The 18153-nt window shown below is 44.8% G+C and overlaps 1 protein-coding gene across 1 annotated transcript in view; it reads left to right on the forward strand.

Annotated features, from left to right (window-relative positions):
- Window positions 1-366: 366 nt before the first annotated feature.
- The window catches only part of UHMK1 (U2AF homology motif kinase 1), a 155900-nt gene continuing 138113 nt past the window's right edge, over window positions 367-18153 (forward strand). The window contains exon 1 of the mRNA XM_069231097.1: window positions 367-752. Within this exon, the coding sequence (XP_069087198.1) occupies window positions 428-752 (325 nt within the window). The 5' untranslated portion in view covers window positions 367-427. The remainder of the gene's footprint in view (window positions 753-18153) is intronic.

Consider the following 18153-nt stretch of genomic DNA (forward strand, 5'->3'; position numbering starts at 1 on the left):
CCATCTCTAGTGCGTCCACTGCAGCTAAATACATCAGTCGCGAGTTTTTCTACTCAGAATTGCAGTTAATGGAAATCTGAAATAATGTGCTAAGCACGGCATGCACTATCACGAAGGCACAAACCAAGGAAGTAATTCAGCCGCGCCACAAACCCCACTCATCCAAACTGCGCCTACCCACCTACTGTAATAAGACAGTTCGGACTAAAGATACTTGCAGAGTCAACAGCCAATCAGCTCTTTGGAATTTGGTGTGACACACTAGAATTGGCTTAGGTGTTCTCAATGCTCCAATCCTCGATCACTTCATAATTTAGTAGAACCGCCCACTCCCAGGCCCCAGACAATGCCCATCCGTGGGATTGATTATGTGACCCGGAAGTGCTAAAAATTATAGCCAAATGACAGCCGTGGGAAAGCTCAGTAAATGGCCACGGACATGAGGCTGAATTCACGGATGATTCGTGCAAGCGGCGTAGGAGTGGCCGCCGCAGATGAAGCTCAAGGAGGCCCTGTGGCTGCCTACCCCGGGGCCTCTCCTCCTCCTGCAAGGTTCGAAGCCTTCGGTAGAGTCTGGGGGGTTGAGGGGCGATTGGGTTCAGGATCTTCGGCCACGGTGTTCCGTGTCAGCACAGGCCCTGGCGGGCTAACCACCGCCGTGAAAGAATTCCAGTCAGACCAGGAGAACGGGGAGTACGGGTACCGCAAAGAAACATCGACGTTGGAGAACTTGCAGGGCCACAAACACATCGGTATGGGCTACTCGTCTACTGCTTATTGGGTGGTGTAATGCTGTACTTAAAATAGTGGATTCTCTGGTGTAGTGAACGGCAAGAGACTAGTAAAACAACCGTGTGGAAAGGCATTGTAGTTCTTTTCATACGTGTTTGCAGACTTTTTTTTTTAAGTGAATTGCACTAACACCATAACACAGTGTGGCATTAGTGGTATCATCGCAACGTGTGTGCAGAGAGCTGAAGTGTAGGTGGAGCTTGGAGGGCAATAGGGCTTTGTGGGTGTGGTCACCACCTTTCCCAAAGTGAAACATCCGAATTATGTTTTTAGGTTCTGCAAATGGATTGACATAATAGTTAAAAAGAACTTAACATAAACTAGCCTGTATTCCTTCTCAAAATAGCTTCTCTGTCTTTGTTTACTTCATCGGTTAGGGCTCGTTAAGGGAGTTCTAGACACCTTTAAAGTACTTTCATCTCATGTTTACTGTTTCAAATATGTACTGAAAAGTGGGAAATACCAACGTTTGGTGAATTAGCAAATTTTTCTACCAGCTGGGACATTAAAATACTGGTAATGCTGTCAAAAAAGTCCAGATGGCAACCCTAGATGTCCGGTATCTTTTTCTGGGGTTCTCTGTAGCCCGGAACAGAAGATACGGCTTTAGGGAATGGTGTGGTATCTTGTATTGTCATTACATTCTATCATTACGTTCTGTTTCTAAGTAATGATGCCAGTGTGTAACAAAGACATAGAATAGTTTGTTAGTTAATCCTAGGATGAGGCTGAGGATGGGGTCTCTTTTTATTAAAAGGATTGAATAAATACTTTAATGCATCATTTAACCTGTCATATCGTGGAGAACTTTCAACTTAACATAGACAGCAACCGACTTCAAGATTTAATGAGGATAAACTGCGTGCAAACCAGTGTGAGATCCGGCATGTGATGATCCTTACAGGATCCCAGCACGCAACGGTCAGTTCTTCATTAGCCATAGAGGTGATATTCTGTCTAAGGTAATCCTCTACAAATCGACACTGGAAACATAAGATGTGCACGAGGTAAAATGCTTATGTTTATTTGATAAGAAGCTTGAAGGGTTTTCCCCACGTACGTGCGCCTACAGGCATGTATCCCTCAAACTCATCCTGAGTCTTGAGCAGTAATCTCACTCTGTGGCTGAATGTCATGAAGAGTGCTAGTACAGTCAAACAGTGAGCTTCTCGTGCCCCTCGGCTGTGCGTCACCGCATTTTCAGTCTGAGGAGGTCAAGATACGTAATCACATGGTTACATTGTCTCACACATGACGTTGAAGTAAAGTATTGAAAGTAATTTGTACCAACCCTGAGGATATCGTGCCTCACTGTGACACGCACACGTTTGAAAAAAAGTCTGGAAAAGAGCCATTTAGTTACAAACATTGGAAAGGAGCATTTTATTTTTCATCTGTGGTACGCACACAAGACGGATTGTGCGTCCCTTCCAATACATCTGCGATGCGCACACATTACATTTGGCAACTATAGACAGTTACTGTGCTTTCACTGTGATACTCGCACATTACTGCTACTGCATTTCAGTTGGAAAGTCTGTAACACACACAGACAATTGGCAACTATAAACAATTGGAGAAGTGTTAGTTAAGAATACTTTGTACAAGTACTTACTCTAAACATTCTATATAGCTAATCTTGAAACCAGTGTTTTATCATGCAGAAGGTTGCTACTCCCCCATTCATTCTAGTGTCACCAGGGGATACACCCCTACCATGGTTACGTGGAAAGAAGTATTCGTTTACTGTGCCAGGCTATGTGGCACTTAGTGCATTAACACATTCTTCTCTCTGCACAGTCTTTGCCCTGAAGGACAAGATGTGTTTGAACATCTTCCTGATTTGACTGATGAGAATTCGAATGGTCTTAACAAGTATGATATTTGTATCAAGAAACTTCATTTGCATTATCTACCAAAATTAAGTACAGTTCTTGAACAATACCAATTTAGAAGGAGAATGCAACATCCGGATGAGACAGTGGAACAACACATTATAGTATTATTCAAGTTGGCTGCCACTTGTGGCTTTGGTGCATCAAGCGATGAACGCTTGAGAGGGCAATTTGTTAGGTTGCAGGCTAGAAGAAGCCAAGGAAGTAATGTGGCAGAAAAACAATCTCCCATTATCCAAGATTTTAACAATAGCAAAACCACTCAAAAGAATGTGTTAAGGCCATTCGCGAAGACACGTCTGGAAATGTTAAGGAAAAAGGTGTATTGAAAGTAGTACAAAATGAGGTAGAAAGTGGCAAGAGGATTCAAAATAAGGAAGGTCAGGATAGAGGTTTCGTACAAAACTAAACATTTTCGGAAAGGTGTTTTTGATGTGGGAACACAGGTTATATGGCAAACTGTAAAGAATGTGCAGGATAGAAAATGTAATGTAAAAATTGTGGAAAGAAGGGACACTTCACAAAGTGCTGTAAGTCATCTGCTAATCACAACAAGTTGATGATGTGGTTGAAGAAGTAGAAGTATTACAAACAAAAGGAAATGAGTCTGAAGTCCATTTGAAACTATACACATTAGTAGTGAAGCTGGCAAAATACTATTTGATTCTAGTGCAAAAAGTATGTTAATACCAAATTAATTTTATGAACAAAAGTTAACAGGGAAAGTGGAACTTCCAAAACCTGACATCAGACCGAAAGGGTATGGTGGAAAGCCAATTAAACTTTTAGGTTATTTTTGGGGAAGTACTGAGTTCAAAGATAGGATTATTCCAGGAAAAATATGTGTGTCCGTTAAGGGTGATTCCCTCATAAGCTGGATTCACCAATAGGATCTATTTATATTTCTAGATTCAGACAAAAGCGATTCAGTCAAACTGAAAGATATGCCTGTGGGACATAGCATTTCAACTGATAGTGAAATGGGAGTCAAAGAATTACCTGATATGTTTAAAAATGAGTTGGGATGTCTAAAAAATTATGTACAAATGATCAAGCTCAAAACTGTTGCCCAACCAAAGATAGCTGAAGTCAGAGATGTACCACTTTCTGTCAAAGAAGGTGTGAGGACGGAATTAAAAAGAACTGGTAGGCAACAAAATAATTCTGTAAATAGAGGTCTCTGATTGGTTGTCACTAGTATCAATGGCATAAAAAGCTAACGTGGAGGTTAGTCTTTGTGTCGACTTGAGGGAACTCAGTAGGCTGTGTTTGTTGATCATTATCCACTCCCTAACATCAACAAAATGTCGCGCTCTCTTAACTGGGCCACACTTTTCCACTTTGGATCGGAGTTCAGGATATCTCCATATAAAGCTGGACTCTGAGTCGGAATTGTTTACTCCATTCGGAACATACAAATTTCTCAGAACGCCCTTTGGGCTGATATCTGCTGCCTCTGTATTTCAGAGAGAGATACATAAAGTATTAAAGGGTATAAAAGGAGTAAAGGTGTATTGGGACGATTTGCTAGTTTATGGACCCGACCTAGGTAAACATAATGCTAGATTGTGAGAAGTTCTGGAGAAAATGCAGAAAGGAGGGCAAACTCTCAAGCTTCAAAAGTGCAAATTTAATTTATCAGAAATAGAATATTTGGGACATTTGATTACTGGTTTAGGAATTAGACCCGAGAGTGGATTAGTAAACGCATAAAACGATTACCGTCCCCTATCAACAAGGAGGGATTGGTAAAACATTTTTAGGCCTAGCAAAATTCTATAACAAGTTTGTTCCCAAATTGGCAAATGGACTGAATATGAGACGTCTGCTAAAATAAAAAGGGGAAAGAATTTGTATGGTGTGTGAAGATTAATTCGATGACACAAAAACTAGTCTGTAAAATGCAACATACTTAAGTTTTGATGCTAAAGGTGAAACAATTGTCATGATTGATGCAAGCTCAAAAAGAATTCGGGCTATGTTGCTTAAAAAAATCAGAAGGTGTATGGGGAACCATTTTATTGATAACTCTTGATCTGAGAGGAGCAGAAAATAACAGTTCTTTTATTGAAAAAAAGGCTCTTGGAGTGTTTTGGGGCCGTAAGAAGGTGGAAGGTTCTGATGATCTAGAGACTGATGAATATCTTGAAGGAGAAGACTTTGAGGAGGAATTAAAAGTCTGCCTAATGATGAAAGTGGTGGTACAAGGGGATGAATGGAGAAGAGAACTTCAAGAAGTTACAAGTCTTCATAAGGTGATTGAAATGGTGTCAAATGGTTGGGTTAACAAAAACAGATGTGATGCCGAAACCAGAGGGTTTTGGCAAGTAAAGGACGAGCTAGCAGTCATTGATGGGTTGTTACTAAGACATGACAAGCCAGTATCACCACAGAAACTTCCTAAGGAATTGTTAAAGAATGTGCATGCTAGTCATATGACAATGTCAGAAACAAAAGAGTATGTAAGAGAATTTTAGGTGGCCAGCTATAGACTTAATGGTAGAAAGAGAGGTGAGAAATTGTTGATTGTATGAGAAGTGACAAGATACTGAAATTCAGAAATCAACCAATGGTTTTAAGAGAACAAGCGTCAGGCCAGTGGGAGAGTTTTGCAGTGGACATACTAAGACCTGTAAAAGTAAAAACATGTGACAAATATGTAATAGTGTGCATTAACATATACTTCACGTTGGCCAGAGATTAAGATTGTCAGTTCTTTAGAATCAATGGATGTCTTTTGTTTTCTTGAAGAATTGTTTGAGAGAGAAAGTTTTCCCTCTAATATACTTACGGACAACAGAGTTCAGTTAACTTCTCAAATGGTAGAAAAAGATTTGAAAAAGAGAGGCATAGTACACAAGAAAGTGGCACTATATCATCCTGAGCCTAATGGAGTAGTGAACACTTCATTAAAGTTCTTAAAAAAAGTTTATAGCAATCCATGGTATGTGGATGGAATTGGGAAGAAAGCAAGCAAAATGAAGTAAGAGAAAATCATTTAGCACCACATTTTACTACCTGAGTGTCACCATTTCAGTTGTTTAGAGGGAGATTCCTAACAATGAAGTGGCAGCTAGATGGGTAAATGAGTTGAGGAAGAATATGGATGAAGGTTTTGGCAAAACTAAAAGGTTGGAGAGAAAGAAGAAAGAAAATGAGCTGTTTGATACGAGAAAGGCTGTTAAACCAATTGTGGTACACTTCCCCAAGAAAAGAGTAGAAAGTTTCCAAATTTAGTAAGCCGTTCAAAGTAATAAAGAAGAAAAAATGCAATTTTAAAAACTGATGGACTTAAAATGTGGGATTTGAGCAGAGTGGCGAAATGTACAACACCCCAAACTGGAGGTTCACCCCCTAAGGAAAGAGAAATGCCCTGAAGAATTAGACCTCATTGAGAGAGAAGAAAACAAAGTATTTTCACAACTATGAGTGAATTTTATGTTGGGTTTTGAGTACAAGACTCTGAAGTTCAAACAGGAATAATGAAATTTCATTTAGTCATAGTCATTTCAGTTAGTCATAGTCTTTAGATATTGTAAATAGTATCTAACTTTGTTCTTAAGTCTTCTGTTTAATAGAAGAAGTGAGGGAGGTTATGTGGTATCTTGTGTTGTCATTACATTCTGTTTCTAGGTGAAGATCCGATTGTGTAACCAAGACATCATCACCTAGAATGTGTTGGTTGGAATCTTTGGTCAGTTGTTTCTAGGATGAGGCTGTGGATGGGGTCTCTGTATTAATAGGATCTAATAAATGCTACAATTTAGCATGCAACCTGTCTAGTGTCGTGGAGAGCCTTCAACTTAAAAGCTTTCTAGGCCTTAAAAGTGGAGGGTGCTGATGAGGAATTTCACAACTGGCAGTGATTGACATGAAAATATAAAAGTGCAGGTATGCACTACCCCAGAGTAGCTGTTTGTACTGAGAAGTGCTGCTACGTTCTCATTCAAATTAAAGAAATCTCACTAGTCACTGCCTTATAGTCTGAAGGTACAAGCTGGCTATGGCTCCATGGAAGATGGCTCTGCTGGGAGTTTTAGTTGGAGTTTTCATGGGAGAACTGGATGAGAGTTTTAAGATAGGCACTAAAAGGTGTTATGGAGAATGGTGCTCTGTGGAATGTGGCCCGGGTAGGGCTTAGCAGATGGTGTCTTGGTGGTGCTTCGCAGATTAAGCATGTATAGTACTTTGTCTGAGTGGGAGCTTTGAGATTGAGCTTGGGTGAGAATTTTGAGTGCTTAGGAGGAAACTTTGTAGAAAAAGGTCAGGATGGTCTAGATTCCGATTTGAGAACCTGAAAGTGACTTTTGCCTTTTGGAATTTCCAATGCGCAGGCTATTTAGTAATCCTTATCCCTTATTCCATCTTCCCCATTTGAAAGTTTGTGGGGGGACCTGAAACCAAAACGTTGTGCTCCATGGGGACTCAGTTTGAAGACCTCTAGGGTAGGTACTTGTGGAGACATCACATCTTAATTTTATTTTAAAAATTAACCTTTTAACAATGTTAATAGCTGCAGAATTTGGGCCTGGCCCCCACCCAGGGAAACTCACCAAATGCAGAGGCTTCTGGCAACTAACAGCCAGGGGGGTCCAGAGTGGCATGACATGCTTGGATCCCATAATATTTTCATAACCGCAGTGCAGGCAGCAAACTTTGACTAAAATCATGATTTTCCCCACGTTTTTGTGAGAGAAAGAATCAGAAGTTGCGGGAATCTACAAAATTCCTACCACCCAGAGTTCCAATACTTTTCCCAATAAAAAAATAAATACTCTGTTTGTGTGGCTGGACCATGTGTTAGGCCCAGCCACAAAAGAAATTCTACTCTACGTGTACGAGACATCCAGAACTAGTGATCATTGGGAATGTAACTTAAGCTTTGCTTGTTGACATAAGAATATTTGTTTTTCTGCAGTCTGCTGTTTTGATAGCGCTTGCATCATAAGTGCTACACTTATTCAAAATACTCGGAGCTCTTAACAAGGTCTGTGATCATGTAGTTAGTCATGCAAGGTGGTGGTTCTGAGAACGTAGCAAGTAGCCTCTACTTAGAGAGCAGATAAGAGCGAGTTTTGGTATTGGTAACATAATCTTCAAAAACAGATTCAATTAGTTTGAATGGACGTCTTTAAGCCAATAATAGAACCTCTTGGAAAGTATATATTTTTTTTATTTTATTCTTTGTTTGGGTTAACTACACCTAATCCCTCCTGTTCATAAATGAATCTGCCTCCCTGAGCAACAACGCTTCTGCCTCAAAACCTGCCCCAGTCGCACTCCATTAAAAGACAAGCATTTGCAATGCAGTGGGTCTCGCGTTTGCTCGAGTAAAAGCTATTTGCGTTGTAAATTCCGTACTAGACATTTCTTGCCACATAAATTGAAAATAATAAGTAAAACAGAAGTAAAAACCTAGTCAAAGGTATTATCGTAAAAAATGCAAATATCCATGTATCGGGGTCGATGTGATGTCAAGCGCTCGACTACTGCCCAGCGAGATCGCAGTGCATAGGAAATAAATAGAAAAAAGTAGTCCAGAAACCATACGAAAACCACGCAGTCATGTATGTTTTCAGTAGTTGGCAGGTGCACCCGACGAGGGCTAAACACCAGAAAAAGCATGACAAATGCATGCCTTCCACTAATGAAAGCAAGCAAATTTTAACAGACAAGCCCGCAAGCTAACCAAACTCATGGACGTGCGGAGGGCGTGGTTACAAACCCATAGAAAGGTTACGGCAGGGACCGAGCGCTTTGCGCTCAACTCTAAAAAGTTTGGAAATCCTAGCAACATATGAGCCTATGCAATGCATACATATTTAATTCTTAGAAACTGGAAAAGAATATTACTAGACCCCCAATTTGCTATCTTGAGTATGATCTCGGGGCTTTCTCCCAGTGAATATTGCCAATAATTCCTGAAGAATAGACAGGTGTGAGGTTGCAACATTTGTATAGTAGAAACTTGGTTCTGCTGGTATTTAGTACCATGAACTACATGATCCCTCTTGGCCCAGTGAACAAAAAATAGATATTTGGCTGAACAGCCTGAAGCAAGTTTAGGCGAGTCCTCAAACACTGCAAAATTGGTTGAAATTAAGGTAAAGTGTGTGCATCAGTGGACAGTATTGTTGGCAATCTATGGGTACCTACTTATAAAGATAGACCGCAATTGAGGCTCCACCTGTTAGCACATTTAACTGCCCTTTATCCGGTGTGCAACATGTTATGTTAAACATAATAGAGTTTGTAGATATTTATAAATACACAAAGGGCTTATAGAAAGCCCAGCAAACCATAGGCTTGGTTTGCTGGGAATATTTCTTCTTCTCATTTTGCCTGATGGGACTTCCAGTCCCAGGCTCCCCGTGTGCTGCCTGCTTAGTCGAGGGCGGGCTGACATCGCGGGCGCTACAAAGCGCACCGTGCACCTCCACCTCTGATTCTTCACTCTGTGTTGCAGTGATTCACACTTGCTGGTGCTGAATCTTGAACCCTTTACGTCTGTGACACTGGATACAATTGTATGCATGGCACCTGTCAAATGTGATTTGTGGTTGGGGAAAAAAAAAAAATGAATTTGATAGGTCTGGAGTGAACATGCCGAAACATACAAATGATGTTGGAATACTGTAGGAGGCTGGCCTGGCTTATAGTGGGTACCTTGTGGTACTTGCACCTTGTGCCAGGTCCAGTTATCCCTTATTAGTAGAATAGAGGTGTTTCTAGCAGCTTAGGCTGTTAGAGGTAGCTATGGCAAAGCAGCTTAGGCTGAACTAGGAGACATGCAAAGCTCCTGCTATACCACTTATATCATATAGCACAATACCATAAGAAAACACAATACTCAGAGTTACTAAAAAATAAAGGTACTTTATTTTAGTGACAATATGCCAAAAGTATCTCAAAGGATACCCTCACTTAGGAGGTAAGTAATATTCACAAATTATATGTACACAAACCCAAAAAGTAACAGTAAGAAAAGTAGTGCAAACAGTGTAGAATCACAATAGGATGCAATAGGTAGACATAGGCCTAGGGGCAACACAAACCATATACTCCAGAAGTGGAATGTGAATCACAAATGGACCCCAGGCCTATGGGAGATTGTAGAGGGTCGCTGGGACTGTGAGAAAACAGTAAGGGTGTCCAAAATACCCCACCCCAAGACCCTGAAAAGTAGGAGTAAAGTTACCCTACTACCCCAGAAAGTCACAATAGTTGTGATAGGGGATTCTGCAAGAACCACAAGCACCAGCAAAACACTGAAGACGGATTCCTGGACCTGAGGACCTGTAAAGGAAGGGGGCCAAGTCCAAGAGTCACGAAAGTGTCCAGGGGGGGCAGGAGCCCACTAAACCCCGGATGAAGGTGCAAAAGGGCTGCCTCCTGGTGGAAGAAGCCGAAGATTCTGCAACAACGAAAAGGGCTAGGAACTTCTCCTTTGGATGGAAGATGTCCCACGGCATGCTGGAGGTTGCAGAAGTGTTTCCAGGCAGAAATACCGCAAACAAGCCTTGCTAGATGAAAAGGTTGCGGCTAAAGAAAATGGGTGCTGCCCAGGCCGAGGTAGGACCAGGAGGTCGCCCCTTGGGAGAGGAGAGAGAGAGGGGGTGCTCAGCAACACAGAGAGCCCATGCAGAAGCAAGCAGCACCCCCAGAAGTACTTGAACATGGGTTCAAGAAAACTGAGCACAGCGGTCGTCTCAACACTACAAAGGAGGGTCCCACTAAGCCGGTGGTCAACTCAGCGAGTTGAGCAATGCAGGACAGAGTGCTAGGGACCTGGGCTGTGCAGTGCACAAAGGATTCCACGGTTGAGGATTTTGGGTGCTGCTGGGGACCAGGAAGGACCAGGATGTCCCCCTTGGAGGATGAGACAGAGGGGGCGCTCAGCAACGCAGGCAGCACCTGCAGAAGTGCCGGAGCAGGCACTTAGAAGATCTGAGGACAGCGGTCGACTCAGAGTCACAAAGGAGGGTCCCACGACGTCGGAGTCCAACTCAGCGAGTTGGGCAATGCAGGACGGAGTGCTGGGGACCCAGGCTAGGCTGTGCACCAAGGAAGTCCTGGAAAAGTGCACAGAAGCCAGAGCAGCTGCAAATCATGCAGTACACAGGTTTGCTGTCTGGCGTGGGGAGGCAAGGACTTACCTCCACCAAATTTGGACAGAAGGGCCACTGGACTGTGGGAGACACTTGGACCCAGCTCCTGTGTTCCAGGGACCACGCTCATCCGGATGAGAGTGGACCTAGAGGACCGGTGATGCAGAAGTTTGGTGCCTGGGTTGGCAGGGGGAAGATTCCGTCGACCCACAGGAGATTTCTTCTTGGCTTCCAGTGCAGGGTGAAGGCAGATGACCCCCAGAGTATCCACCACCAGGAAACAGTCGAGAAAGCCGGCAGGATGAGGCGCTACAATGTTTCTGGTAGTCTTCATGCTACTTTGTTGAGGTTTTGCAGGTGTCCTGGAGCAGTCAGCGGTCGATCCTTGGCAAAAGTCGAAGAGGGAAGTGCAGAGGAACTCTGGTGAGCTCTTGCATTCGTTATCTGGGGAATAGCCCAGAGGAGAGACCCTAAATAGCCAGAAAAGGTGGTTTGGCTACTGAGAAAGGAGGCTTGGCTACTGAAAGAGGTAAGCACCTATCAGGAGGGGTCTCTGACGTCACCTGCTGGCACTGGCCACTCAGAGCAGTCCATTGTGCCCTAACACCTCTGAATCCAAGATGGCAGAGGTCTGGGACACACTGGAGGAGCTCTGGGCACCTCCCCTGGGAGGTACTGGTCAGGGGAGTGGTCACTCCCCTTTCCTTTGTCCAGTTTCGCGCCAGAGCAGGGCTGGGAGATCCCTGAACCGGTGTAGACTGGCTTATGCAGAGATGGGCACCATCTGTGCCCATCAAAGCATTTCCAGAGGCTGGGGGAGGCTACTCCTCCCCAGCCCTTCACACCTATTTCCAAAGGAAGAGGGTGTAACGCCCTCTCTCAGAGGAAATCCTTTGTTCTGCCTTCCTGGGCTGCCCAGACCCCAGGAGGGCAGAATCCTGTCTGAGGGGTTGGCAGCAGCTGCAGTGGAGACCCCGGATAGGCAGTTTGGCAGTACCGGGGTTCTGTGCTAGAGACCCGGGGATGCATCAATTCCATGATCCTAGACATGTTACATGGCCGTGTTTGGAGTTACCATTGTAACGCTACACATAGGTAGTGACCTATGTGTAGTGCACATGTGTAATGGTGTCCCCGCACTTACAAAGTCTGGGGAATTTGTCCTGAACAATGTGGGGGCACCTTGGCTAGTGCCAGGGTGCCCACACACTAAGTAACTTGGCACCTAACCTTCACCAAGTGAGGGTTAGACATATAGGTGACTTATTAGTTACTTATGTGCAGTGAAAAATGGCTGTGAAATAACGTGGACGTTATTTCACTCACGCTGTAGTGGCAGTCCTGTGTAAGAATTGTCTGAGCTCCCTATGGGTGGCAAAAGAAATGCTGCTGCCCATAGGGATCTCCTGGAACCCCAATACCCTGGGTACCTAGTTACCATATACAAGGGAATTATAAAGGTGTTCCAGTGTGCCAATGAGAATTGGAAAAATTAGTCACTAGCCTGCAGTGACAATACTAAAGCAGAGAGAGAGCATAAACACTGAGGTTCTGGTTAGCAGAGCTTCAGTGATACAGTTAGGCACCACACAGGGAACACATATAGGTCACAAACCTTTTGAGCACTGGTGTCCTGGCTAGCAGGATCCCAGTGACGCATATCAAACACACTGACAATATAGGGTTTTCACTATGAGCACTGGGCCCTGTCTAGAAGGATCCCAGTGAGACAGTAAAAATAGCCTGACATATACTCGCAAACAGGCCAAAAGTGGGGGTAACAAAGCTAGAAAGAGGCTACCTTCCTACACATACCTTGTCATGTTCATGTCATACCTGTTGGCTTTGCCAGTGCTTTATTATTTTTGGGGGGAGGGGGCAGAACAACAAATATTGAGCTACAGACTGGACAGGAAGAAGAGGCCACTTTCAAAATGAGAAGCGAAAGAAGCAGACATAAGGTTACTTGCTGAAGCCCATTTTCACCACAGCAATCTTCTGCTTGATCCTGGGATGAGATGACAGAGAATTACAGCTGGACCAAGCTCTAGGCTTCTGGACATCTTGGTATGTGTCCATAACTTCCAGATCAAAGAAGACATCCTGAGGCTAGCTTGAGACAAACAACTCATCCGGTTCCTGGACCACATGTTGGGCCTCTATCAAGACATCCATCTTCAAACACTTCAACGGCATAAAGAGTACAAACCCTTCACAGAATTTCTCTGCTCTTTCGCACAGATGGGGGCATCCCTTCTGGCTTATCTTTCGCTGTGAAGACCAACTATAACCAAAGAAAGATGCTTTAAGATGCCTGATGGGTCCTGGGACTGACTGGCGACCCACCAGACTCCGAAACACGATCTTCCAGAGAAGGTTCTCCTAGTGGGCCCCCATGCTGGCAAAGGGCAGGCCGGCGGCGGAAACATTATCGGCCGAGCTCTGAAGAATGTGCCCAAGGACTGTCTTGGCCAGTTTGACAATGGGTACCAACAAACAGGGCACTTGACAATGACTCCAACAAGATCCCTTTCGCTCGACCATCCCCACAGGGTCCAGGGCCTCACATGCCCTTCAACTGAGGGCCCAAGGCAGCGGGGACTAGTGGACAACACACTGTACTGTTTGACTTGTCCGCGCCATAGCCTCGCATCATCTGTGGACACATCCCTGACTTGGGACTTTGAGTATCTATTGCTCTCACGTTTACATTTGTTGTACTTATTAACCACACACACAGACACACACAGACACACACAGACACACACAGACACACACAGACACACACAGACACACACAGACACACACAGACACACAGACACACACACACACACAGACACACACACACACACAGACACACACACACACACTTCACACTCCACACACACTTCACACACACTTCACACACTTCACACACACACTTCACACACTACACACACACACACACACACTACACACACACTTCACACACACACACACTTCACACACACACACTTCACACACACACACTTCACACACACCACTGAACACACAACACTTCTGCCCCACTAACGGCACCCACTCCCCCAATGCGGATGCTGCTCGCCTAAACATTTACTAATCCATTACCCACTTGAAACCTAAAATGAGGAGCCTCAATGTACAAGGCCGCAACCACCCTGCAAAATGTGCCGCTGTACTCTCTCTTCTACAATGCTCCTAAAGTCACATTTGCCTTCTGCAAGAGACCCATCTCCTCCCTAAAGACGTCCCCCGAATGTGCTCCAAATGATTTCCCCAGCAATTGTGGTCCTCGACTCGGGCGCAGAAGGGAGAGGTGGCTCTCCTGGTATCTCAAACCTTCCCTGGAGAGATACTCACAAAAGTTGCTGAAACCAAAGGTCAACCGATTGTCCACAGAATGCGACTCAGTAACTTCCACTTTACAGTTGCCTCCATGTACGCCCCTAACATGAAACAAGAGCCATTCATCATGGAGGCCTTAACCCCGATCTTAAGAAACCCAGACGGAGTGATCCTCATGGGGGTTGACCTGAACTTGGTCAGGGATAACAACTTGGACAGATCAAGGCAATGATCAGCTCAAACCTGAGTCTTCTTCCGTGCCAGGCTCCAATGGCTAAAAGACTGAACTGGTTAACACACATTGTGCTGCTCACCCACAACTACACTTTTTACTCTGTGGCAAAGTAAACCTATGCACACATTCACTATTTCCTGGCCTTCTGTGCCTTCTCCAGCTGCAGTCCCCAAGAAACCTCAATCGAACCTAGGTCCATCTCAGACCACGCCCCCTCTAACACTCAAGACACACATAGATGCACCACACTATCGGCCCTCCAGTTGGAAACTGAAGGACATACTATTTCATGCGCCCAGCACGGTGGAGGCGGGTCTCAGGGTTATCACAAACTACCTTAGTAACAACAACAATAACAACCGATTATTGTCTCGCTCTTCTCTCTGGGAAGCTCTCAGACTTGTAGTGCAAGGGGGACTGATCTCCATCTCTGTGGTGGAGAATAACGCTTGCAAAGAGAAAAGACACCAGCTAGAACAAACAGTGACTGAATAGGAAAAGATCCATAAACGTACAGGGGCTCCTAGAGTATGAAGAGAATTAGAAAAGGTCTACTTGCAGCTGAACTGACTCTATCTCAACAGGGCTGAATACGCAATAGCTCGGTTGAAGCACAAGTTCTACCTGGGGGGCAATCACATCGGTCGACTCCTGGTGCATAAACTATGGGTCCATGCTGCTTCAAAACTGGTGATATGGTCCTCTCAGGCTATTGATGCACGCAAAGACCACCAGATAGCAGCTGGCTTCTGAGAATTCTACCAGTCTCTCTGTGCAGCTGCAGCTGACCCAGCCGAAGACTTCACCACCTATCGTAATGAGTGCTGCCTCACACCACTCCCGACAACCTGCATCGGAGGGCCGTGACAAATCCATCTGCATAGAAGAAGTAATCTCTGCCATAGCTCGCCTGAAACCTTGGAAGTCCTGGGGCCCAATGGATTTTCCCCACTCTACAAAACCTTTTGCTCAGAACTCGCACCTATCCTTGCAAGGTTTTTCAATTTCTTTGCCAATACCGGTTCTCTCACTGACACTGTGTTGGACGCATCTATCACTGTGATCCCGAAGCAGGGTAAAGCCACAACCCTCTGTGGGTCATATCGACCCATATCACTACTTAATATCAATACCAAACTCTTCACTAGTATCCTGACTCACCGCCTGAAACCCCTCATGCCTGGTCTGGTACATCCAGACCAAGCATGCTTTGTCCCCACCAGACAATGTGGGGACAACACTAAGCGCCTCCTGCACCTAATAGACAAGATTCATCAATCCAAACACAAGGCACTACTGCTACTGATCAATGCCGAGAAAGCATTTGTTAGGGTATACTGGCCCTACCTACTTGAGTTCCTTTCTCTTTTCAGCTTTGAGCCTAAACTAATGAGCTAGATTAAATGCACCTACAATTCGTCCAGGACATCTGTCTGGGTGAATGGAGTGTCCTCACAACTTTTTCCGATACGATGAGGAACAAGACAGGGTTGCCCCCTGTCTCCCCTCCTCTTGGCTCCATATATGTGGCAACTGGCACCGAAAATCCAAGTGAATACCAGTATCTCTGGATTAAATGTGGCGGAGATATCACCTCTTCAGTCTGTACACGGATACTGTAATTCTAGCCCTCTCTGATCCGATGGTCTCCATTCCTGCCCTAGCCAACGAAATGCACAGATTTGGGCCGATATCTGGCCTATGGGTAAATGAGCAGAAACCCCAAATCCTCAATCTTACAGTTCCACCTTCACATGAAGCAACCCTCCGCTTCGCATAGCGACGATCAAAATGGCCATCTTTCAATGCATCCTATATCTTTTTCAAACACTTCCCCCTCACCCCACCGAGAACCCTCCATTCTGTGCTCTTTAAATTATTTTGGAATGGGAAACACCCACGGGAATCCAGACAGCTACTGCACCGCGCAAAGCGGGAGGGGAGGGAATTGGCTAACGCATTACTTTTAAACAGCACAGCTGCACTTCCTAGTCAAATGGAGCTGCCCACTTGCTGAAAAACACTGGTGCTTTATGGATTGAGCTGTGGCCGAGTCCCACATTTAGAAAGAGCCTTGACTCCCCCGTAAACATAGAGCAAGGGGCCTATATTTCTCTCCTGTCACCAGCTTTGATGTGGGATGCGATCACACTCGAGGCAAATCTAACCTCCTTCCCTTCACCCATGACACCCATATGTGCCATCTTCAACTTCGCCCCAGGCATCTTTTCGGATTGTTTCTGCAGATGGCAAGCAGGGGGTTGTAAAGAAGGTGGGGAGTTTTTGACCCACAGGTAATCATAAGGTTTGCCCGCCTCAAGAAGGATTATAATTTAATTGAGGCCGACAGACTACAATAACTGCAGTTCGGTCACTTGGTGCTTCAACCCCTCGTTCAGAAACCTCTCACTCCGTTCGAGAAATGGATGTTCCTCTGTCAAGCAGACACGCCTGATATCTGAGATTTACTCACTCTTAAGCACTGAAACCCACCCACCTAAAACACCAGGGAAACGCAGTTGGAAGCGGAACTAGGTATAGAACTGACAGATACGGAATGGAGGGATATATTCCATAAGGCCCACCGCTCCACCCACAGCTCAGCCAGCACCGAAACAGCTTTCAAAATATTCTAGTGGTACCTCACACTCGCCTGGATCCACTCTGGGGACCGTCCAGGGCCGCAACATGTTGGAGGGGATGCAGTAACACAGGTATGCTACTACATCTCATGTGGCACGGTCAAAAGCTAGAATGTTTCTGGGGTTGCATATTGAATGATACCGATCTAGCCTTTAACACAACAAGCAGCCGATTCAGGGCAAATCCCATAATGGGCCTACCTCATTCGCTAACCCTCCCACTTCGCTCCCTGAAAGGGAAACCGATGGCCCTGGCTCTCGGAGCAGCCTACCAGGTAATACTATCACTCTGGTGTACAGGCAGATACCCGACTACACGGCATGGCTCCACAAACTTTGGTTCCTGCTGGGAATGGGTGAACTATCCCTAGCAGCAGACTACCAAAACGGCAAACTCTCTACCATCTGGGTGCCTATTATCCAAAATCTTTCCTCTGAATTTAATGAGCTCTTCTGTCCCCATTACCTGAAAGTCTTGTGACTTTTTCCCCCAATCAACGGGGCCTCAACTTTATACTACAGCACAACGTCTGAGTGGCCTTTTGGGTCTTCAATAAGTTTCTAAGTTCAGGTGCTCATCTGTCACACTTGCCTAGAGCAGCTGAAGGGGAGCGGGGGGAGGGAGATGTTAGGGGTTGTTTCTTTTCTGTGGTAACGCTGCCGACCCCCAGTAGGCACTAATGCTGTGTTAGTTAAGTTGTCACATGCTACTAACCGCTCTTGGCCCGTTGTAGGCACATAGCTGTTATGTTAAAGTTAAAATAAACAGAATAGAGCCATAAAATCGGGGACAACATCTCAAAACATACCCTGTTACAATTGAGACAAAAGTGCTAGCTTAATCAAACTGCATTGTGCTTCGGGACTGGACAGTCGATCAAAAAAAAAGAGGCAACATTTAAAAACGTGTCTTGTCATGTCTTGTCATCGCTCAGTTGTACTAAACAATTTAGAGCTGATCTAGATTGTCTAAAATGCTCGAGTTTAATAAAAGGGATTACGAATCGAATAGTGTGCTCGGACCAGCCATCACACGGGACAGGTGATGGTGTCAAGATTCTTCTGATAACAGATCAGATACCTAATTGTGTCAGCCCTAAAACGAAACAGACTACGTTCCCAGCACCACGGTACAC

This window comes from Pleurodeles waltl, chromosome 4_2 (assembly GCF_031143425.1).
Source record: "Pleurodeles waltl isolate 20211129_DDA chromosome 4_2, aPleWal1.hap1.20221129, whole genome shotgun sequence".
In the NCBI taxonomy this organism is placed as follows: Eukaryota; Metazoa; Chordata; class Amphibia; order Caudata; family Salamandridae; genus Pleurodeles; species Pleurodeles waltl.